We start from the raw sequence: 23,728 nt of genomic DNA on the forward strand, positions 1-23,728 counted from the left end.
GTTTGGTTACTTTTTTTTGATAAAAACCAAACCGAACAAAAAATGATCACCCCTAGTAATGAGTTATGGTTCATCCAATATCTTTTTTAAAGAAGGTCTCCATTCCAAAGAGGCTCTTCTTCGTAAAAAAAAAAAACTATTTTACTAAGATACATAGATTAAATTATGCTCTACTACTTAAATATAAGAACAAGGAGCTATCAAGAATGGTGCCCAATAAATGCAGCAGTTTCTTGCAGCTGTTCGTCCCATAACATGGTATTCTTTGATTTAAAAAAAATAATGTATGCATATAACATGGTGTTCGTAATTTCTTAGCATTTTGGCATCATCTCTTACATTTAACATGTAAATATTCATAAAAAATATTAAATTCTCTTTCAACATACCATGTATATTTAGAGGTTTTTGAAAAAAAGAAAGTTCACGTCAATGCACAAACTAGTCTGAAATATTCCTTACCATCAATTTTTTTTTTAAATAACCATAAATTCATGTTTGATTTGATCACAGCATATTTAAACTCATTTAAGGGAAGAATTGAGTAAAGATTTTATTATAGTATGAGTTCTCACCTTGTGACTCTTAACAAAATCTCTCTCTTTCCAGGTTCAATTCAAAGGTTTTTTTCATTACAGATTATGATGGAGATTACTTATTAAAATAATATTTTTATTTTTTAAAATTTATTTTTGATAATACATGGAAATAATTTAAAACAAAAAAATCAATTTTTTTTAAAAAAACAAACACAACTTTATCTCCCGTAAAATCAATATATTTGAGTTAAAACTTATATAATTATTAACAATGTTTTTAAATTTAAATCATAAGATTAAAAAAAATTAAAAGCGATAAAACAAAATAATGTTCTTAAAGTTTTAATTATTAAAAAAAGAGATTAATTAACATACAAATGAATCCGAAATACTCCAATTAACAAATATTAATTAGTTTTCCCTTATTTTAAAAACTAAGTGTATTTTAAATCTAATTCAAAACCTGAAAAGAATCCATTCAAATTCCTTTAGATAAGGGTAACTAAACCAGCACCATACATATAAAATATAACATAAAAAAAAATTACATACAATTAATCTTCCTAATATTTAGCCACCTAAATTAAAACCCCCCCAGAATATTTATTACTACAAAAACATCTTAATTAATGAGCCCACTTATTTATGTGAAAAAAAGCCCCATCATTTTCTCCACTAACAACAAAACCTCTTTGATCATCAAGTTTCCACCGCCCTATTCTCCACCGTTCGATTTAATGACTCCTTCTGCATTGACATGTCTCCGGCGTTGCTAGACACCGGAGGTCAGATTCCAAACCCTAATAGTTACATCTACGGTCAGCTTTCTCATTCTCTATCTGCCTCTTATTGTTATTCATATCTAACTTCAAAAAAATCCCCAATCAAAACAAGAAACCAGCATGAATCCATCAAATTTTGGTAATTTAAATTCCGGGTTTTCAAAATCAACCCAATTTAGTAACCAAGATCCAAACTTTAGCTCTCGATCATCGTTATCATCGTCAGCCAAAGGTGGTCTTTCGAGGCCAAGATTGGTAAAAGTTAGGAGGCAATCAAATCCCCAGAAATTTAATGTCAATGAAGATATCTGGGCTAGCTCTGGTTTCAATCCGTTTCGACCTGATACGAGTCGTGTTGAACTGGGCGGTTCTGGTTCAACTGGGTTTGATTCTGGGAGTGGTGGTAATGAGGCCTTTTTATTTGGAGCTAGTGGAAGTAATGTGGGTTTTAATTCGAATTCTAGCAAGGGAATTATAGAGGACTTGAAAAGTTTGAGAATTGGAGGTGGAACTAATGTAAATGAGAATGATAAGAGTGGTTTTGCTTTTTCGAGTGATGATAATAAGAGTTTTGGTGTTGATGAGAGCATGCAGAAGCTGAGCATTGATGATAAGGAGAAAGTTGTAGATGGAGAGTCCAAGTTAAGTGCAAATGCTAGGTTTGAGAGCGGTGACAATGTAGGCGGCTCTAGTGGGAGAAATGTGGGGTTAGTGCTATCAGATGAGTTAGAGAAGAAATTGAATATTGAAGAGGCCGGGGATGCCACTAATGGTGGTGTTAATTTTCGAGCTGAAGATATCAAAAAGTTTGGATTAAAAAGTAGTGAAAAGTGTAGTGATATTTTTGCTGATGCTTCAGAGAATGCACTTCCTGATCGGATCAAGAAATTGAGCATAAAGGACTTTGTAGATACTTATAATGTAAACAATGAGAGGGGTAGCTTTGCTTTTGGAAGCAGGGAAAGCACTGGCGGTTATGTGGGTGGAGAAAATGAGAGTATACTTTCACGTGAGAGGGGTTGCAAGTTGAACCTCGGAAGTGTGAAGGGAGAATATTCAGGTCAAACTGACATGGGATTTTCTTCATCACGAATCTTCATGCCAACTGTAAATAAGGGGGATGAGAAATTCCATGATTGTGGTGATCCAACGGAATTTGTTTCTGAAGGAGGAATGCAGGGTACAGATGTTGGTGGCTTTCAAGTACCTATAGATCAACCAAAAGTCGATGCACAACCAATTGGAGTTGCAGGGCCATCGCATGCCTTCTCATCCAGTAGCCTGGCTCGTGGGAATGCGTTCAGGGTGCCACCTTCTGGTGGACTTGAGAAGACAGATTGGTTTAGTTTTACAAGCAAGCAAGACAGTGCTGGGTCTCCATTTGTAGAATTTGAAACACCAAATCCCAAAGGATATATTTTCACAGGATCAAATCCGAAAATGGAATTCAGTACGAAGTTTAAAGACTTGAAAGTGAAGAAGAAAAGGGGAAAGTTGAGGCAACCTGTCAAAGTCCCTCCGTGGCCAGGTCAAGATTTTGTTGACAGGGAAGGTGCTTCCCAAGAAATTCCAGAGGCTTCCGAATCTTATTCACCAATGGATATTTCACCATACCAGGAAACATTGTCTGATGCTCGAAATTCCAGGGAAACTTCTGTTGCATCAGAGGAATCTTTCACTCTGGATAATCAACATCAATCAACTGGTTCACAACCAGCTGTTCTGAATGATGCAATAGATGAAGATCTGGTTGTTGCAACACAGCAAATGGATAATGAAGAGGATACGAAATATGGAGAAACTAAAGAGCAAAACTCTGAATACTGTTCTGATAAAAATATTGGAGCTGAAAATTATCTGGAAGAGTCTATTTCTGGGACTGAGACTGAAAGCTTTAAATCTGCAAATGAGGAAATAGATTCCATCAATGATGTTATGGTTGCTTCAGCAGAAAGTGAAGCCAGTTCAAGTGCAAATCTAGATAGTGACCTCAGGACACAATTTTTTTCAGCTGTGAGTTCATTAGATGCTATCAATTCAGGCTTCACCTTTGCTGCCTCTTCTACTGCACAAGCATCTCCAAAGCGTCATCACAAAAAGAAGAATCTGACTAAAGTTGATAATGATTCCTTCAATTCCAGTGCTAATTCCAAAGGTTCATATGCATCGTCTTCTTTGCAATTTACACCATTTTCTGGACCATCTTCACCCTCGTCCCCTGTACGGAGCAAGAAAGCCGGCTTATCTGGTCCTTCACATGTGGTTGGGGATACCCGTGAGCTGCTTAGAGGACAGGAGATTAATCAAGGGTCGGTTTCTGCATCTGTTGCAGCTCAAGAAGCATGTGAGAAGTGGCGAATAAGGTAAGATAAATTCTCGTCAACTTCATGTCAATTTTGTTTCTAAAATTATCTTTTTTGGAATATATTATCTTGTTTATCTACCTACCTCTTGCTTCTGCAACGATACTGTATGGTTGCCAGATTTTATTGCTCTTATGTTTTTCATACCTTTTATATTAGGGGAAACCAAGCATACACTAGCGGGGATTTGTCTAAAGCTGAGGATTGTTACACAAAAGGTGTAAATTGTGTTTCTAAAACTGAGACATCTAGAAGCTGTCTCAGGGCATTGATGTTGTGCTATAGCAACCGTGCGGCTACCCGTATGTCTCTTGGAAGAATGAGAGACGCACTAGTAGACTGTAAGATGGCTGCTGCAATTGATCCCAATTTTCTCAAGGTTCAAGTCAGAGCTGCAAAGTAAGCTCCACCATTTGTTTCTGATAAATTTTCTGGATGACCTGATGATTTAATTGTTATGTATTCATGCATATACTGCTAGTTCAATTTCTTATTCGACTTATTTGTACTTAAGAGTTGGTAACTGCTGCCTTAATATGCTCTTTTTCCTCATTTTAGTTCATTAAGTTGACACAGAAGTTGTGTTGCCATTGCGTGCTTGAGTTAGTATCTTGCTGTTTGTTGATGTAAACACGGAATATATAAATGATTTAAAGTTTTACTTCTCTTGCTTCTATGTTCTTCATTAAACTTTTAATCACTTTTTCTCAGGCCAATTCCCTTTTTCAACCATTAGCTTCTGATTTTGTTGAATATCAGCTCCTTGTAAATGCAGTTTTGCTTGTATGTGCTGTGCTTATTTTCCTCTTTTTTTTTTCATCCCAAGTTGTTACCTTGCTCTGGGGGAAGTTGAAGATGCAGTGCAATATTTCAAGAGGTGCTTACGGTTAGGCATTGATGTCTGCGTGGACCAAAAAACTGCTGTAGAAGCCTCTGACGGGCTGCAAAAGGCACAGGTAATCTTTCTTTTCATTTGTTTCGTTTGAATAAAACCTTAAAATTGATATTTTATTGAGTTTGTGGTCTAATTGTCCTTGTACATGTACCCTTAGTTAAATAATGGCATGAAATGCACAGTTAATATGACTTAATTCTGATTAAATTGGTGGATGCCATCCACGTTTGAACTTCTTGTATCTTGTTGCTGTGTTGCTACCAAAGCTTGCAACATGGTAGAATGTTTTAGAGTTACAACTCCACAAACCACATGGCCAAGAAGCTTTGCTTTTAAATTGACTATACACGGTTTTCCTATTTTGTGGCTGTTAACTGTTTTTCATGACTGGCAGAAAGTGTCTGAGTGCATGCAACATGCTGCTCTACTTCTGAAACGGGGAGCACCTGATGATGCAGAGAGTGCTTTACAAGTAATTGCTGAGGGGTTGTTGATAAGTTCGTACTCTGAAAAGTTACTTGAAATGAAAGCAGAGTCACTTTTCATGGTTTGTAATTCTCTTACTGAAGCTTTGAAACTTTATTTTTAGTGAACTGCATTCTATTAGTTTCTTTCCAAGTGAACCTCTCCCAAACTATCTGGGACAAGCTACATGTTTCATTTTCTTTGTATCATTAGAATTCATTTCTTATGAAGTAAGTGATTAGTTTACATTGGTTGCCAAAAAACCACAACTTGGGCTGGCACTGGCTATGCCAATCCAGCCCAACATCAAATCCTACATGAGTGTGGTTACTAATTTCACTATTTAAGAATCAAATAAACAACAAAAAGATGGTGGGAGCTTGGTTAACTTTTGTGTCATCTAGCAGCTGCGGAAGTATGAAGAGTTAATTCAACTGTGTGAGCATACATTTGATTCTGCTAAGAAGAATTCTCCTCCATTACATGCTGATTACAATGTAGAAAATCTTCGTCCTGAACTCACAAAGGGCACTTCCTTTATGATCTGGCGTTGCCGCTTCATTTTCAAGTCTTACTTCCATCTTGGAAGACTTGAGGAGGCTATTGTTTCACTAGAAAAACAAGAGGAACTTACTTCTATTGCAAGGAGGTAAGTAATATGCCTCACATATCTCTGATTTTGTTTATTTGAATGATGATAAAAGTATTGTTTCTTCAGTAGTCTGTCCAGCAATGATATTGAAACTCAGGATTCACTAGTACCCTTAGCTGCCACTGTACAAGAACTCTTACGCCATAAGGTACTGGATTCTTGTGTTAGATTTTTTTCCCTGAATAGTGTTTGACATATCTTGATCTCTTATCTTATGGAATAAATACAACTAACTGCAGGCAGCAGGGAATGAAGCATTTCAAGCAGGAAAGCATTCAGAAGCTATAGAACATTACAGTGCTGCTCTGTCACGTAACATAGAATCACGGCCTTTTGCAGCCATTTGTTTTTGCAATAGAGCTGCTGCATACAAAGCACTGGGCCAAATCACTGATGCTATAGCAGACTGCAGCCTGGCAATTGCTCTTGATGGAAATTATTTGAAGGTTTTCTTCTAAACTGATATCATCCTTTACTTTTTTTTTTCTTTTGGTGTAATGATGTATGGAACCTGTTGGCAATTTATCGGTTCCTAGCTGAACCAGATCATTTATGGTGTTGGTTAGAGCACTAGAAAATTTAAACGGAGCCTTAAAGGTTAAATTAGCTCTTAAGAGAAAACACTCAGTGTTCTGATTTGCTCAAATTGGGAGAGCATAAATCTGTCTGGGTATCAAAAGTTTATATTCTGAAGCTTTAAAATTGTACTTGATTACGAAGGTGATTCAGCACATTATTGTTTTTGTTTCTGGTGCCAAAGTCAATCTGAAGAAGATTGCTGGCTTTGAGTTAAGTTGTGGAACTTGTTGAAATTGACATGTTTTCAAGATAATTTAATTATATTCTGACTGTATTACTTGCCTTGTTAAATTGCTTCAAGAATTCAGGTTTATGATAGTGCAATTTACTGAATTGCTAAATTGATATCTTCACATTTGCTCTACCTTGGATGTACAATTTCATATCCATGGAAAAAAAAAATGATAAATTTCTTGGAAAGAACCGGTTTTTTTCTTAATATATGTTTGAGAATTTAGGCAGAGTAGTGGTATATTTAGCTACTTTCAGGGCCAAAATCATGCTGGTTTCAGTTGAACAACCTTTTTGGTGATGTACTCTCCATGCTTTATTAGGCAATCTCTAGACGAGCCACTTTATATGAGATGATAAGGGATTATGGACAAGCAGCTAAAGATCTTCAGAGAGTGGTAGCTATTCTCATTAAGCAAGCAGAGGAGAAAACTAAACATTTTGGGCACTCTGATAGAACAACAAACTTGGCAAATGATCTAAGACAAGCTCGCCTACATCTCTCTACCATAGAAGAAGAAGCTAGAAAGGAGATTCCTCCGAATATGTACCTCATTCTGTAAGTCACTTTTGATCCTAGAAGTTCCGTATGTTCTGATCTCTTTATAATGTCTTGTTATTTGCTGGAATATGAATGGCTTCTATTCAATCTTTTGATCATGGAGGGTGGTTGTTTGCTATATCAGAGAGTAGTCTTTTGTGTGGCTTCACTGCATGTGGTAGAGAGATAAATGATCTATGATCACTCTTTTTTAGCACATGTTGAAATAAATGAGCTGAGGTTAAGCTAGTCCCTATGTCGTCGTCGTCGTCATCTAGTGCCAGTACTTTTAGTGATTAAGTTGCATCTGGTTTAAAAAAATCCTATATTTAGCCTGCCTTCTAAAACCTGTTAATAATTTTGTCCGTCTGTAAGTTGACTGTTGATTTTATCAAGATTCCGTGTTGTCATTAATTTAATAATATTTGTTCCCAAAACACGCCTCCTTCCCACCTAGATTTTCCAATCTCATTTATGACACCCTAACCCAAGTCTCTTTTCTTCATCTCTCTCTCTCTCTCTCTCTCTCTCTCTCTCTCTCTCTCTCTCTCTCTCTCTCTCTCTCTCTCTCTCTCTCTCTCTCTCTCTCTCTCTCTCTCTCTCTCTCTCTCTCTCTCTCTCTCTCTCTCTCTCTCTCTCTCTCTCTCTCTCTCTCTCTCTCTCTCTCTCTCTCTAAATTAAACTACTACGAAGCATTTTAAAACTGAAAGCCTTAAGATCCTATCTCTTTCTCTATTAATTTCTCACTTCTGTTATTTGCAAGCCTTGCCTATTTCCTATTCCACAATGCCATATATGTTGTTATCCAAAATTGAAGATCAAGGAAGAAGATAGGTCTAGACTGCGAAACAAAACTCAAGACATCCCCGGCTCGCAAGAGACAAGAAAAAAAGAATCACTCTTACACCAAATTATGAATTTTGATAGTGGATTTGAGATTTTCGATTCAGAATTTGATTGTTGAATTCTAGAGAGTGGGATAGAGGGATGGGTGAAAGAAATGAGGCTGTGAATTAAAATGGTTGTTTGGGTATGTAAAAAATATCAAACCAATCTTTCAGTAAATTAACAGTCGATGCTGGGTAAGGAGCCAATGAGCAGGGGTGGAGGGTGACTAAAGTTGTCAGGGACAGGGCTTTGAAGAAAACAAAAAACAACATTTTTTTAGGGGCCAAATTATAAAATTGTAGTGGCTTATTTGAAACAAATACTAATCTGAAGGGGCTTTGCTGAATTTTCAAAAATGTTGGGGGGCATGGCCCCCTCATAGTTGGTTCGCTTCCCACCCCTTCCAATGAGTTTGTAACTCAATTGGTATCCATGTCTCCCTCCCCCAATAGGTCTCAGGTCAGGTTTTGTTTTTCTTTCCTTTGTAACAACAACAAAAATAATAATAATATTGGTTAGGTAATTTACTTATGATTTCTGAAACTAGGACACCTACAATTGCTTCAAAATCACAGAGACTAAATTATTATTGTTGCTCTAGTTTTCTTCTTTTATTTACTTATTATTATTATCAAGACTCGTTTAAAATGTGGGGTATAAAATTGTTTACCAATCAAATTATGATGGCAGGGGAATCGAACCTTCCGCTTCAGCATCAGAAGTTAAGAAGGCATATCACAAAGCTGCACTTAGACACCATCCTGACAAGGTTTCTTGCATGTTCTACATTATGGATATGCTTATCATGATTCACCCTTTTGACACATTGGTTATTGATGCAGGCTGGTCAGTCTCTGGCAAGAAGTGATAATGTAGATGATGGCCTGTGGAAGGAGATAGGAGAAGAAGTCCACAAGGATGCTGACAGACTTTTTAAAATGATTGGAGAGGCATATGCCATACTTTCAGACCCTGCTAAGGTCTCATGCACGTTTCTATTATGCAATCTATTATACTTCCACATCTTCTATTGGCTCAGCTTTTTAATATTGCCGTGAATCTGATAATCCTTTGTTTTCCCTCCCCAAATGGGGAAAAACTTCCGTTCTGAAGTATTTTCCCTTGCTAACAAGGTATTCTTTGAGCTAGTCTAAGAAGATGCATTGCCTTAATATGGGTGTCGGTGTGTTGCGCGCTGGTTTCTTTTACAATTTACAATACTGCCCCTGCCTCCAATGATTTCAAGTAATTGGTTTGTTATAGAAATGAAAATTATGCAAATTCTTTTTGTGGTTATTTGTGTAAAAAGAAGAAAGAAGAAAAGGAGGTGAAGTAGAGAACATATAGGTATGTGGAAAACCAAGTTCTAATGTATACAATGACTAGTGGATTGCAAGGCTGAAGTTGTTTTATGTGAAAATATGATGTTTTATTTGCTTGTTGCTAGGACACATGCTGCATTTTCATGGTCTAGTGATGACAATCATGCTTAATTTCTCTGAACAAGAACTTGAAGAACCTTAATATATTAATTTTGTGTTGACAAATTTAATTCTCTTGCTGCACGTCCCTTGTTCTAACATACACAACGACTAGTGGATTGCAAGGCTGACTATGAAGTTATTTAATGTGAAAATATGATGTTGCTTTATGTGCTTGTAGCTAAGACACTAGCTGCATTTTCATGGTCTAGTGATGACAATCATGCTTAATTTCTCTGAACAAGAACATCAAGAATCATCATGCACTTAGTTTTGTTTTGACAAATTTAACTCTCTTCTTGCATGTCTCTCACTCTTGTTCATGGTGTTTCCTTTGCTGGGATGCTTGCATGCTTATGCTTCATGTTTACTTGTTTTGCTGCTTGCTCTGTGTCATCAGAAGTGTTCTTTTTGTAATCTGCATGACTCGTTATCTATTAAACAATATGCTGTTTGCCGGACATTTGGTAGCTCCCTCTGCAGTTGCTTATTTTGCTGTACACCTATTAATGCCTTGGTATGTTGTGGTTCGTATTTCCATTATGTGAGAAAAATCGGTGTTTATTTGCTCAATATACAATGTTGTGCAGCGCTCGCAATATGATCTTGAAGAAGCAATGAGGAATGACCCAAAGAAACGAAGTGGAAGCAGCACATACAGAACACATACAGAAGCTCAGAATTACCCATTTGAAAGCAGTAGGAGACATTGGAAGGGGGTTTGGAGGTCACATGGTCGGTAACTCAACCAATGGAAAGCCAGGATCCACTTGATTTAACAGATTTTGATGACAATTGTGTGGCATGAATGACAAGAAGAATCTCGAGATTCCTGATCAAGTTAGTCCATCTGTAAGTCAGGCAACAAGTCTGGTGGTTGGCCAGCATCTGTCCGTAGCTTCGATCCAGAGGTCTTGCAGATGGGAATTCATACCTACTAATGCTTAAGAACTGACAACCTAAATGCAGAGAACTGCCTTACCGTTGAAAACCTTTCCAAAAATCGTGGATTTCTCACATGCTAGCTAATTTGGTACAGGAGAGCTGGTTTGTATTGAAAGTTTGACAGGTAATTGTCAGATTGCGTGATGGTTGAATTCTGGAAGAGCAAGAAAAACATCAAATAGCACAAACAAAGAAAAGGCATGCTGTTTAAATGCAATCTGAGAGTGAAAAAGGAGATTGCTAACTGTCCGAATTGTGTAAATGCATCGGCTTTGTACAGATGAATAGATGACAACGCAATCAAGAAACTAAACCAGTATCCTGGAAATTATATTGGACTCTGGTTAGATGAATTCTTTAGGTGAATCCTAGATGTACTGGTCCTTGCGTTAAGATTTTCTTTCTAGTTTAATTTCGTCTAGTGATTGTATGTAAATTGATCATGAGTGGCATGCCCAAACTCGCACCATTTCCACTTACCCAACCTTTTATTAAATTTCCATTTGAATATCTTGACTTCAATTCTATCTATTTGAGTATCCTATTTTGTATTTTTGTTTTAATGTGGTCATTTTCATGACGAGGTCTAAAAGAGAGGTAAGGGATGATATGGCTGCGATCTCATGTCAAGTGGCAAAAGAGCAGATTGGGATTGGAAAAAATAAAGAAGTGAAAATGAGTTGATTTGTTGAAAAAATAAAACTAGATTAATATAAAATCTTGGATGGAAATGCTTTCTTAAAATCGTTCTATAGGATATCCTTACCATTGAACAAAAAAATAATAGAATTAAGGGAGCAGGATATGCTTCATTTTGCCAGTGACCTTTGCCATAGATGCAGGAAGTCGTGTTTTAATATAACAGCAGTACTTTGTCTGTACTCTTATAGAGCAATGGTTACTAGTTTATTTCAAGGACATTTGGCCCTTGTATTTGCGGTGTTGTTGTGGCTTTGATACCAAATTACTCAACTGATGAGAGGGCGGGTTTAGCAGGAGAAGCGGTAGCTTGAAGCAACTTGCCGATGCTTTCAAATATACACTTCTGAATCAATGCTTAACTTCTCTACTTCAAATAGATATGCTAACAATAGCCATCAGATATACAATTTCCTTAATTAAGATAACTGTTAAGCTATGGATTCTTATCGGGCTGAGAGTTACTTTTAGTTACAGGCATGACATGGCTCAATTTCTTCTGAAGCTAGTAGATAACCATGAAGGTTTGTAGATAGTTGTAGAAGCAAATCCATCCTGTTGGTTTTAGTTGTTACATGCATGCAATGACTATCCATTACAGAATCCTCTTCCTACACAGGATAGGTTTGGTTAGGATGTGGCAATGAGCATGAACATAATTCAGTGTCCAAAATAAATTATCGGCATTGTAAAAGCATGCTTTGTTCATAATCATCCCATGGCAATAAGGAGCATGAACATAATTCAGTGTCCAAAATCAATTCTTGACATTGTAGAAGCATTCTTTGTTCATAATCATCCCATTTCACGAATATTTTTTGTTTCTGATATGTATTTCTTTGCTTACAAAGGATCTTTCCATTGCGTTCTCTAAGCAAAGTTTCTCTCCCCTCCGCTACTGTATCGAGTTTGTGATGTCTTCCTGCAGGGTAAAGATGAGGAGAATTATACGATACTTTCCTGGTTGTCAGATTTGTCATAGCAACCGATTCTTTTTCTCTCATTTGCCTTTTTTTTTTTTCCCTCTCTTTTCAAGTCTGGTTAATCTTTGGATTCCTGGAGAATTTTGGCATCAAACTCGAGCTTTATTTTAAAAATAGAATTTGCCCTAGTCCTACCTCTTCAAACCCTTTTTCTCTTCATATTCGAAGAAGTACAAAGCTTGGTTCGATCATGTAAGCAGAGGATTAAACGTGTTCAAAAGTGTACGTACTTTACAGCTTATACTAGAGTGAAAAATTAGAATTGTTCCCTTAGTTCATTAAGGTGGTTTACTATTTTCATGAATATCCTCAAAAGAGTAAACCTCTGAACAGTCTGCAACCTTTAGTGCTAAATAAAAAGCTCAGGATAAATCTGTAATCTCCACCACCAGAGTCCTGAATTGTAATACCTGGAAAGTAAACGTCAGATTAGTGCAAGTCACTTGAACCTGGACTTGTGAATTCAGACACTGACATATTATGAAATGCTGGATTGACACTGGAACATTTTACCTTTTAAGTGTATGGTAGCAAAACCGAGGAAGAAAAATGCAGTATGCTTGGATAGCTTAGAATTCTCACACGTATATTCCCAATCCAAGCTCTTTTGGGTCTGTTTCCACCATCCAAGGTGGCCTGTTGAATAAGGAAACATTAACGCAAGGCTAAGGGGAAAAAAAGAAACAAATGAAGGGAATTGCGTCTCTGGATTAGTATAATTACTTGTTCATTATAAAATTAATCGTTCCTTCTGTTGCACGATTCAGAAGAAGTTCTCTTGCCTCAATTGCAATTCCTTCAGGCTATATAGTGAATTTGAAAATGAGTTCGTAACATTTGAATATAGAACTTGTATTATTAAAATTATTTAGCTATTGTACATACCTCTTCGGGAAACCAGACCCCTGGTTGCGTGCTCCCTTCAAGAACTGCAAGAGCAAAAGCAGCTGTTGCATTTCCCACAGAACTGAAAGCCAGGATTTTCAAGAGCTTAGCATTTTGTTATTAACATATTTTTTCCAGAAGCATTTAAATGCTGGTTTTAATTGAATGGGCTAAAATTATCTTGAAACCCGGGACTTACACGGAGAGTTTCCGGTGACTAAATAAACCAAGGGTATTGCGCCCATCTGTGCACTCCAAATCAACCTGTCCAGTGAGTAGAAAAATTAACAATGAAGTGGAACATATTGTTGAATAATTTGCTTAACATTCAGTGCATTCCACCATCCTCTTTTCTTAATACAACTAAGTAAATATAATCAGCTATGAATTGCTTTTTTTATCATCATCATCACCATCATCTCACCCTCAGTGAAACACGCTCTCCAGCAATCCCATCAACTGCTCGGACTAGAGGGTCAAACAACTTAACCATCTGTTGGACTTTGGTCCTGTCCTTCAGAAATTCCTGCAAAGAATTAATCAAGGTTTATAGCTACAATGTTAAGATTTAAGAGCATAGCACATCGTATCTTGGCATGCCCCTATTTCTTTAGTTGTTATCAAATGATCCTTCACTTGCAAAAAACACAACAAATTACATGGCAAGCTGCCAATTTTTGGTTAAAAAAAAAGGAAGGAAAAACAGAGTTATGATTAACTCTTTGTATTGATTAATATATATTGATAACATTTTCAGAAGCAATAGAATGAACTTGTTATGAAATCATCAAACTACACTTTTAACTATTAGTGGTATTGGTAATTTCGATTATGGAAATTAGGTGAGAGCATACTGGAGACAGAAGATTTGTCATGGCCAACATTCCCCAATTCCAAAAGAATGGTGCAGTTCCAAATCGAGCACTGACTGTTGGTATTCCTAGGACATCATGAGCACTTCGAACTTCAGGTAAATTCCTGGACATAAGGATATATATTGAGTTGAAAGTTTTTGAAAGAAAAGGATCTTTACAATATTTACAAAAAAATCAAGACAGAAACCAAATGGCTCTTTTCAACATAAGACAGTTACCATATAGTGTACAGTTTTTCAAAGTTGTAATATACTACTACATGCATCTGATAAAATAAAGAAGAATAAAAAAACTAAATGCATGTGATACGTGCAACATATTATTTTGGATCCAGTAAACATGAATTAACTTCCAATAATATAATCCTAGAAGGACTCGGTATTTGTAGGAAAACAGAAAACTACTTCATTCATGGATGAGCTTCATTGAAGAACATTCTTGTCATAAGTTTTGATTTACAAACTATAAAATGCTAAAGAACGAGCAAAGCGCAAACCATAGAAAAGAAAAAAGAACGATTACTAACTACAATGTAGTTGTGGTCAATTTACCCCAAGGGAACCCTGGGGGATAGAAGGGTTACACTACTACAAACTAAGAAGAACCTGACAAACAGAAGTATGTGATCGTGGAATTGACGAAAGAAGAAAAAGGACGAGGAACAAAAGGATGCAAACCATTCTAGGAAGGAGAGGAAGAAGCTCCACATGAGAAGAGAGGAAATTCTCTTAGGCTGATGTACAGAAGAAGACTATTCATAGTTGATTCAAGGAGGAAATGAAATGCTGATTATGAAGTGTTTTGCAGTTCATCCAACGATGGTCTTGAGCCTTTGAAAGACACAAACAGTGACTAAACTTTCTGAGTGTGGCATTGGCAGGGCTGTAATTTCTCCAAGTTTGATTAATTGCAATAGTTAAGGGTGTGGAAAACAAAAGTTTTCACCAAAGCCAGAAAGATACATGGGAATTTGTAGATACTTAAAATAAGGATGTGAGAACTGGTGCATGAATACTGATAACTATGATCAAAATTGGTCCATCTGAATCTATGATGCTCATTCGAAATTCGATTGTAGACCTGTTAAATAGATGAACTGGCATCTAGAAACTGGAACGTTGATTTTTTTTCTGATTTGAGAGAAATTTCTTTCAGGCACTTACAACAGGTAAACATCTCGCTTTCCGATCCCTTTTCCAAAGTCGATGTTAAGCATTCCACTATATGGCTTTAGTTTGATCTTTTCTCCTGATTAAATAAACATTACCATTGTTTAAGTGTTGATTCAAGGAGGAGTACTATAGTAGAAACTGAAGAGGATTGTGCTGGTTCGTAAAATGCTGCTGAGACTGACCCTTATTATATGCAACAACCTCCTCACCAAGAAGTAAGAAACTAGTAGCTAGTATGGTTGGACCAGCACCACCACTGCCTGCTGTGTAGTAGTAGAACCTGAGAAGAAGAGAATTCGAGTGTAAACAGTATAAACTTTAAAACAAACCATTGAATAGCTGCTTTATGGCATCATGCAATGGATCAGCATTTACCAAGCAGCAAAGATGCGCCACTTCCATGTTAATTCAATTGATTAGTTTCTACTGGAATGAAAGGAGTTTCATAATGATATGCCTTAACTCGAAAATAAGCATTAAAGATACCACCAAGGACCAAATTTCTTTCAACCAAAATCAGAATGGAAAATGAAGATTTTGGCCTCTGAGGTTGATGGCACGGCTAAGGAGAAGTGCTTTCAGAATGAAACACACATTTTCCACTTCAAGGAAAAATTTATGAGGTGCCAGAAATTATGGATGGAGATGAGCACCAATCTTCATCAGAACTTATATTAGAGAACTGAGGTGGTACTGCAGATACTGGTAAACTAAAGTGGTGGTAAGGCAAGAATCTCTAGATGGATAGTTAACATTCAAAGGATGATACATTATGCTAAAATTGTAAGAGAACCCATAGTGGCATTTGGTGATGAATAAGGAGTTATTGACTAGTCAAAACTTTCTTTGGTTTAAGTTCTAAGATGAGAAAACAACTACCTCAGCCTCTCTGGCTTTCCCTTGCTTTCAGTTTTCGCAGCACGTACTAGCTCTGCTGCCATGACTGTCATGATAGTGGTAGAAATTAGCAAGTAGGGTTGAATAAAAGCACAGTATCTGAATGTGAGGTGGTTTTCCACATGATGTAATGTATGATCTATCCGCCACTTCTATATCAATGTAAAATATAAGAGGCTACTCTATACTAGTGTAATTATGTTTTCTTCAGGCATTTGCTAGCTTTAAGGCCCAAATGGTGGGTTTGCATGAGACTGGCAGTGGCATGACCTTAAGGCAGCTGATAGCATTAGTCATAAGAATGTTCAGAAACTCAAACTGCAAAGCTTCTTTGAGTTATAACTTTTCTTCTTTTTTCTATAAAAAAGTCATCTCAAAGCAATGATGCAATGTACTTGGGGCTGCCGGAATTAATCTTTTTGAATTTGACTCTATCCAGAGGCACATGGTTTATATGATAAGATATGCTCCTTAAATTCACAAAATGATAAGTGATGAGTGTGTTTTGAGTCCAAATACAGAAATGAATTTTATACAGGGGACAAAGTATGCAAATAAAAATGATGGCCTAGCAAGAATGCTGGTAATCATACCATTGCTCACTCCTGGATAGATTCCACCAGTTGTTATGGCAGGAATATTTGCAGCTAAGGCTTTATCCTTGAAGGACTTTGCACGCAGTGCATAGCTTGTATCATCACAAACATCAACATATGCTGTCTGTTAGGAAAAGGCAAAAAGACAGCTCCTGAGATGATATCTTTGTAACAATTATAAACACGCCTAATAAGCATTCACTTGTACAAAGAAATCTAACCTGAATGTTGATATTCAGAAACATAATGTTTACCTTTCCTCACCTTGGTCTCTATGGCAGCTTCAAGTACAGTGCATTTTGCGGCCTGTTGAAAAGGCCCTGCAGCGTGAACGACGAGATCTACATCTGCAAAGGGATTAATACAGCTTGAGACTTGGAAGTTCTGAGAAGCCAGAACAAAGCTGTTCAGTTCATTACATTTTCATTTGAGGAGGATTACAGCCAAGATTTTCATCTGGTAGGTATTAATTATTACAGCTGAAGTGTGCTTGTTTCCTAAAGCTTGGCCAAGTGATGGCATTTTTTAGGAACTTATAGATATTGAATCTAAATCTTGTCTGGACTAAACCTGGTTGGGCTCCATGAAAAATGTAGAACCCCATGATTTATGAGACAAATTCTACAAAAGGGAGGAAGCAAATGGAAGTCAACCCCCATGCTTAGAACTCCAATCAGATACAGTAACTTGTCTTCTCAACATACGTGGAGGGCTAAAATAACATAAATCAAGCACAATCATGAACAGCAAGATCTCTTTAAAACTCAAAAAGCGCAGTGAAAAGAAAAATAGTTGCAAAATTTATCCTTGCTGAAGCCTTCTTAACCTTCTGAATTTTATTTTTTCTCGTCCCCAATTAAGTCCGAATGGAGCCGTAAAATGACCCAGGATATGTATGTTCAAAACATGAGCAAGTACTAGAAAACACAGAAGTAAAAAATAATGGCTTTGCAATTCTGATAATTAAAAGATTACTGTACCTTTCAGAGCAGCTCCCAATGAGTCTACATTCTCAATGTTGACTTCAGTGAACTCGGAGTTCCTCCCCAATTGACCCACCATCGCAGCACCTTTTTCCCTACCATCAATTTCCTCACTTCTTATTTTTCTTTTTTAGCCACTTTCTCGGAAACCAAACAGAAAACAAACAAGGGCTTTTGTTAAATTTACCTGTTTCGACCACCAATCACAATTCTAAGGTCAGGGCAGAACTTGGAGAGAGCAGTGGCAGTGGACCCACCGACCCGACCCGTTCCACCCAGTACAAGAACGCTTGAGTTGCGAGTCTTCTCAGGAAGTTGAACAACGTTGCTGTTAGAATTATCATGTTTACACTCTTTAACGCAAGCCTTTACACTCGTGCTGCTCTTCAACTGAAGCAGAGCTTGTCTGGCTACCATTACAAATGCCATTACATTTGTTGTTCTGCTCTCTCCTAAAAATGGAAAGACTAAACGTCAGGCCACCTCCCTCTTATCCCATCGTCAGTTTATCGTTTGCAATGATGTGGCATCTTATGGTAAGTGCTGACATGGTGATATGGTATCCACATGGTCTCTTTAACTTTAAGTGCATCAACTTTTTTATAATGTTCATTTCAGTCCTCTTTGGTGCCGATTTCTCACAATTTACACACAAGATCTGCCTCGTTGGATGAGGGCAGTGAAATATTTCAAGAACGAAGGCAGGAAAAGAGTTCATCCAATGGACTTGCCCACCCTTAATTTTGCATTGGAAGCGTCAATTAGATAATTTACCCTGATGAAGCTCTTGGCTCGTCAATAATACACTTCTTTTCTTGCCCTGAATTTTGCATGTCAACTGGGGCCTGATCCTCTTTGTCACCGTTCCTCGAGGGGCTTGTTCAGGTCAAAATCTTTTCCAGGTGAGAAAGGCTAGGAGGACCAGGCTGTGCAGGCTCAGTATTAAGATCTATATTCTGGTCCTCTTTGAGCCAGCCCTCGTGTCATGTTCGCTTTCTCTATGGCCTCTTGAGTCGGATTCGACAATATAGGTGCCGATTGAGTTCATCCTCGTCGGTCTTCTCCTCCTGGAGAAGGAAAAGCTACCCTCTATGGGCTTGAATTTGTTGAGCCTGGTAATGGGCCCATCAAAGGCGGAAGAAGGCACTCTTATTTATAGTCGATTTAATCATGCTTTAATTGTTTAGTTCCATATGGTATATATTTAATAAGCATCGATTAAATATTATTTTTAAATAAATATATAAAAAAAAATGCATGGACATAACAAACTGGAATAGCAGTTAAATTTTAACTTGAGTTTAAAGTTGATAAAAACCTTCTAAATTATTAATTAATTTGCAAAATAAACTAAACAAAAGACTAGTTAGTTACAAGATAAATAATGAAAATGAACTTGCAATAAAGATTAAAATAAAATTCTATGATGCATGCTTAGCATATAATTAAATATTTAAAATAGTATTTAAATATGCAAATATCTTAACATGCATATCAACACGTAAAAACAATTATTATACTCAAATTAAAATGAAAATATAAAATATCTACTCATTAAAATATTTAAAATTAGATTAAGATAAAAATCTATTATCATCAATAATTAATTATTTATCCTTCTAGTTTTAGTACTCATCTTTTGATACAGATAGAATGACTGCAATTATTTTTTCAGAATTCCAACAGCATTAAATTGTTTTTTTGCATTTCTAGACAATGTTCGTGAACTTAAAAAAAAAAAAACAATTACTTGGAATCTCTTTACAGTAATAAAATCCAAGCTCTACAGTAAAGGGGGAAAAAACGCAATTATAAAACACCCTTCCTCCAATCTCTTGCAGTGAGTTCTGAAAGAAACTAATATAAAAATAATTTTCATAATTACCATGATTAATTTTTATCATTTATTAGCTTTAATTACCCACCTTGGAGCAAAACCATGATGGTTTTTTGTTTTAAAATCTTTTTTTTCTATATAAATAGAAACCATTCAAGTTTTTTAAAAAAATTGTTGGGATTCTTTATTCATAAACGAGGCAAATAAAATAAGCTAGCAAAAAATTAATTCTTCAAGGGTGAATAGTTATTTTAAAGCATACACAATTTCAAAATAAACTAATAAAAAATAATTATTTATTTAATAAAAAAATATTTTAGTTTAAGCCCAAGTCTAGGACATAATCAAACCCTAAACTTAGGCTCGATCAAACCCAAACTCGAGATCCAAGAATACATGCTCGTATGAATTAAACTCAAAGCTCATTTTATATGAGCCTTTTCTCTTTAAAAACGTTGACGATATTAGATCCATCTTTAAATCTTTAATTTACTAATATATAAATTATAAGAAAAGTTTATAATTTTTTAATATAAGATTAAATTTTATTGGGTTTACTAATAGTTTTTTATATCAATCTATTATTTACTTCCAATTTATTTCAATTAGAGAATAATTTCCAACAATTTTTTAATTATAAAAACGAGGGGCTCCTGATTTTAAGCATGTTTATTAGCCATTTCTATAATATGTTTTTAAACAAATAAAACAAAGCAAAAGTGCTAGTATTTATGAGACTGAATTGTAATTACTCTTAAATACACTCGGTGATAGCTTTCCACAAGTCATGGTGCTGCTGCTAATTTAGTTGTTTGTGTCATTTAAAATATAAAAATGTATTTATAATATTATGGTAGTGATTATTTTTTATTTATTAATTTATTTCAATAATATTTTTTAGCTTGATTTTTATATGAATGAATTAAAATAAATAAAAAGTATAAATTTTTTTGAAACAAAATAAATTCAAAATTTTTAAAAATATACCCTCAACTGTGTTCTCAAATATGTTTTTATTATTTATTGCTGATATAGGATTAATGTCGTAGATTCATATTAATTGGTTTTTTAAGTATTTTTATATAGTTTTGATGTATTAATAAAAAAATAAAAAATATTTTAATTAAAAAAATATTTTTTAAAAAATACCAACACCAAAATACACACTTAATCTAGAAAACTTTAAAGTAAGCTTCATTATTCCATCTTAATTTAGATTTGCTTAAAATCTAACCAGAACAAGACAGTTGCGATATATATAAATATGACGCGATCCGTATCTATACACTCGTTTTATATAAAAATTAAAATTAAGATTAATTTAGGAGGTAATTAATAAAAGGCCAGAGGAGAGAGTTCAATTTGATCACGTGGAGGCTCACGGGAAAGTTATGGTCTAATTGAAACATAAATGAGCAAATGCTTAAAGAGAGGCAAAACGTTTGGTGATACGTTACCGCGACCACCTGAATTCCAGATCTGGCACGCGGCAAAACGAGTGAAAAAATGCACGGAGTACGAGAGGGCAATATAGGAAACCAGTATTAGGGAGAGTCGGGGTTAATGTGGTCCCTCAATCATAGATGGCAAGCTGTCAAAATGGGGATGCAAACACGTGTCGCATCCACAACTCGGGTGGTCCCATTTAGCTGGACAGCTTATTCTGACACGTACTGTTATTTTAGCAACGTGCGTAGACAGCGACTCCTAGATGGGACTGGGATCGTACGCACAGCTGCCTCTGATAAGCCGCTTTATAACCAACCATAGCTCGGCTTCTCCCTGCGGCTTTGGCTCTCCTCCGCCACCTAGCCAGGAAGATATTTTTATTAATTTCTCGGCTAGGATCCATGTTTTTGAAACGGTGTTTTATATATTTTTTATTTAAAATTTATTTTCAACAAAAAAATATTTTCAAGAGAAACAACTAACAAACTATAAAAACCTAATTCAATTTAAGTTTTATGTAAAATAAAATGGAAATTAATTTAGTTAAACTTAAAAGATTTGAAGGTTAAAATTGCAATTCAATGGAAATTACTTGATTGATATATATTTTATTAATTCTAAAATGATATTATTTTATTTAAAAAATCTTAAAACAAAGCTATTTTATATTAATTTAGATTCACCCGACTAATTTATAATCCAAATCTTAAATCATGTTATAAATAGGGTTAGGTTTGGTAACAAGCTACTGTACAAGTTCATGGAGGATCAAAAAAAAAGTTCTAGAAATGGCACATGCGTGCTGATGATAATGAAATAAAAGTTTAAAGATTTTTATATGGAAATGGTCCATGCATGTTATAGATCTCGTGATAGCTAAGCAGATCTATTAGAAATGGTCCCTCACATATGGTACCGACAGAGGAGAATTGTAGATGCTTTTTTGACGAGCTCAAAAGGCAAAAGCTATAAGAAATGGAACCAACTATAGTTTAAATATATGTGTTGTAATTTGCTGGGTTTTTTTATTTATTTATTGACTTGACTAGCAGGTTAATTCATGTATTTGGATGTAATTTAATTTAAATAATAATATTCTCGTTAAATACGAAGAGATATAATCCCAAATCCCTTGAAACAATCCAAGTGATATCTCAAAACTTAAACAAGGAACGAACGAAGAAAAGAACTATGAACAGCATGGATAGCTTACATTTATTAATTGATTGTCTTTTATTTTTTATTTATTTGGGAGGTTGATGAAATTTAATTTCTGCATAACAATAGAGCTGGTTCGTAGTGTTTAAACGCGGACTAGGGATTTGAATTCTCTTGTCCCTTGGAACGACTCAAGTCGAGCTAGTTTGGAGCTAGGTAGCAGAGTTACCTAACGAAGACATCAGTATCGTTGGAATTATGTGAGCCCGTCCAGGATGTCTATGAATTTGAACAGCTATAATCATTACAGCACATCGGTCCCTTAAATCTTTTGTCTGCCCAAACTTTATATAATATAGTATAACATGTTTTTTTCCTCTTCCATGCAATCAATTATATCATGTAGGACTAATTATGGGATGTCAAATGCTAAAAGGCCGTATCGCTTTAATCAGACTTTTTTTGGTTATGAAAGTCGGAATTTTGTTAAGATAAGCATGCAGTCATTAAGAGCATGGTTAGACATGGAAATGAAGCGATCATTTACAACCAGATAATAAGATCATCACCACGACTTGTTGCTTCCTTCCCTAAATTATCTGCAAAAGCACTTGCTTCTCTAAGCGTATGGATAAAAGCTGCTGCCTTTAAAGCTTTAACTGAGTTGAAAAAACCATCGAAAGCATGCTGCGCTCTTGTTCAACCAGCTCGATGCATTTAAAGAGTCCGTTTCGAAAAAGCTAGTCCATCGTTTGAGCTAAAGATGAATGGTCTGCACTGATCTCAACTGCTTTTTTGATTGCTAGTATTTCAGTCTCACTAGAATGCTTAGTGCCAGTAAGAATTGAGGAAGAATATATCAACTCATGATCCTTAATTGTACTCCACTTATACCTGATACCGTCTGTGTTCCACTTCAAAGTAGACACTGACTTAACAGTCAGGGCTCCTCAATAAAGCATCCCCAGTGTAGCAGAAGAGAGCTCGTCCAAGAACCTCACCCAACGAGCAACCCTGTTGACTGTTGTAAATCAGAGACCACAAACCGCACTGGTCCAGCCTTACATCATTGTAGATTACCTCGTTTCTAGCAAGCCAAACTGACCAAAGCACACCATACGCACACAAGCATATACCAGTCCTTCTCTTGCATAGATCCACGAGCAGGAAAAAAACCCATTGCATAATTAAACCATCACCAGTTTCAGGGACGACCCACTCACTACCCCACCAGTTCAAAACTTTTGTCCAAACGCACCACGAAAAACTGCATGAAATGAGGTAGGAAATGGCTTTGACCAGGAAAAAAGTGTTCGGTGTGTGGTGACCATGTTTAAGGGCAAAGCTTGTGAGTAGGTACCGACCATTAGAGAGCAATCTCTTTGTGGGGTAATTAATTATATGAAACTTGTGAAGTTTTGTTTTCTTGCATGTATTATTTGATGAGTACTGTTGATCAATGAGACAGAAAAGCTAACGGATGCGATGACAATTTATGCTAACTCGAAGTTAACCAACATATTGGAGAGATCATATCTACTTTAACTAATTTGTTGATGTTTTGTTGGGGCAAGTTTGTAAATTCAAGTATCGATGCCTTGTAAGAACCCTAAAGCTACTGATCCTAGCCAGATGTGAAAGTTGCTCTCACACACCCATTGCTTTGATCACTTGAAAGTTAAAAGATTTCTCCACAGAGCTACACCATTAGGTTCTTGATCCAAATTAAAAGGGGGCACGCGTAAAATAGATATCATATATGTGAGCAAAGAAAAGAAAACCTAGCTAGGTTAATAAACTTTCCCTAGATGCGAGCTTCCCCTGGAAGCGAAG

At 36.0% G+C, this 23,728-nt stretch overlaps 2 protein-coding genes across 4 annotated transcripts; one reads left to right on the top strand and one right to left on the bottom strand.

Moving 5' to 3' along the window:
- Window positions 1-1,119: 1,119 nt before the first annotated feature.
- LOC105131011 (uncharacterized) lies at window positions 1,120-10,888 on the top strand. Of its 2 annotated transcripts, none has more exons than XM_011033758.1 (11): window positions 1,120-3,684; window positions 3,844-4,083; window positions 4,511-4,640; window positions 4,974-5,126; window positions 5,452-5,693; window positions 5,763-5,844; window positions 5,936-6,142; window positions 6,830-7,065; window positions 8,626-8,704; window positions 8,778-8,915; window positions 10,007-10,888. In XM_011033758.1, the coding sequence occupies exons 1-11, from the start codon at window positions 1,442-1,444 to the stop codon at window positions 10,157-10,159; spliced, it is 3,903 nt and encodes a 1,300-aa protein (XP_011032060.1). In that variant the 5' UTR covers window positions 1,120-1,441; the 3' UTR covers window positions 10,160-10,888. The 2 variants fall into 2 exon arrangements, with proteins under 2 accessions (XP_011032060.1, XP_011032061.1); XM_011033759.1 differs by having other exon boundaries at window positions 5,766-5,844.
- A 1,242-nt stretch (window positions 10,889-12,130) lies between these two features.
- Window positions 12,131-17,972, bottom strand: LOC105131014 (Saccharopine dehydrogenase). 2 transcript variants are annotated; one of them, XM_011033762.1, is made up of 14 exons: window positions 17,639-17,970; window positions 17,449-17,546; window positions 16,733-16,815; window positions 16,466-16,592; window positions 15,855-15,918; window positions 15,158-15,255; window positions 14,967-15,051; window positions 13,783-13,906; window positions 13,353-13,454; window positions 13,128-13,192; window positions 12,929-13,010; window positions 12,767-12,846; window positions 12,558-12,679; window positions 12,131-12,455 (listed from the first exon to the last, which is right to left on the bottom strand). In XM_011033762.1, the coding sequence occupies exons 1-13, from the start codon at window positions 17,878-17,880 to the stop codon at window positions 12,622-12,624; spliced, it is 1,308 nt and encodes a 435-aa protein (XP_011032064.1). In that variant the 5' UTR covers window positions 17,881-17,970; the 3' UTR covers window positions 12,131-12,455; window positions 12,558-12,621. The 2 variants fall into 2 exon arrangements, with proteins under 2 accessions (XP_011032064.1, XP_011032065.1); XM_011033763.1 differs by lacking the exons at window positions 14,967-15,051; window positions 15,158-15,255 and having other exon boundaries at window positions 17,639-17,972.
- Between the last annotated feature and the right edge of the window lie 5,756 nt (window positions 17,973-23,728).

Source organism: Populus euphratica, unplaced genomic scaffold (genome assembly GCF_000495115.2).
Source record: "Populus euphratica unplaced genomic scaffold, PopEup_1.0 scaffold76.1, whole genome shotgun sequence".
Taxonomy (NCBI): domain Eukaryota; kingdom Viridiplantae; phylum Streptophyta; class Magnoliopsida; order Malpighiales; family Salicaceae; genus Populus; species Populus euphratica.

Bases quoted from the DNA above. Each gene is read 5' to 3' on its own strand.
- LOC105131011 (XM_011033758.1), top strand. From the start codon at position 1,442: ATGAATCCATCAAATTTTGGTAATTTAAATTCCGGGTTTTCAAAATCA. The intron at 3,685-3,843 runs GTAAGATAAATT...CTTTTATATTAG, and splicing joins TGTGAGAAGTGGCGAATAAG to GGGAAACCAAGCATACACTA. The intron at 5,694-5,762 runs GTAAGTAATATG...TTGTTTCTTCAG, and splicing joins CTTACTTCTATTGCAAGGAG to TAGTCTGTCCAGCAATGATA.
- LOC105131014 (XM_011033762.1), bottom strand. From the start codon at position 17,880: ATGGCATTTGTAATGGTAGCCAGACAAGCTCTGCTTCAGTTGAAGAGC. The intron at 15,052-15,157 runs GTCAGTCTCAGC...TTATTTAATCAG, and splicing joins GGTTGTTGCATATAATAAGG to GAGAAAAGATCAAACTAAAG. The intron at 12,680-12,766 runs GTAATTATACTA...CTTATTCAACAG, and splicing joins ATTAATTTTATAATGAACAA to GCCACCTTGGATGGTGGAAA.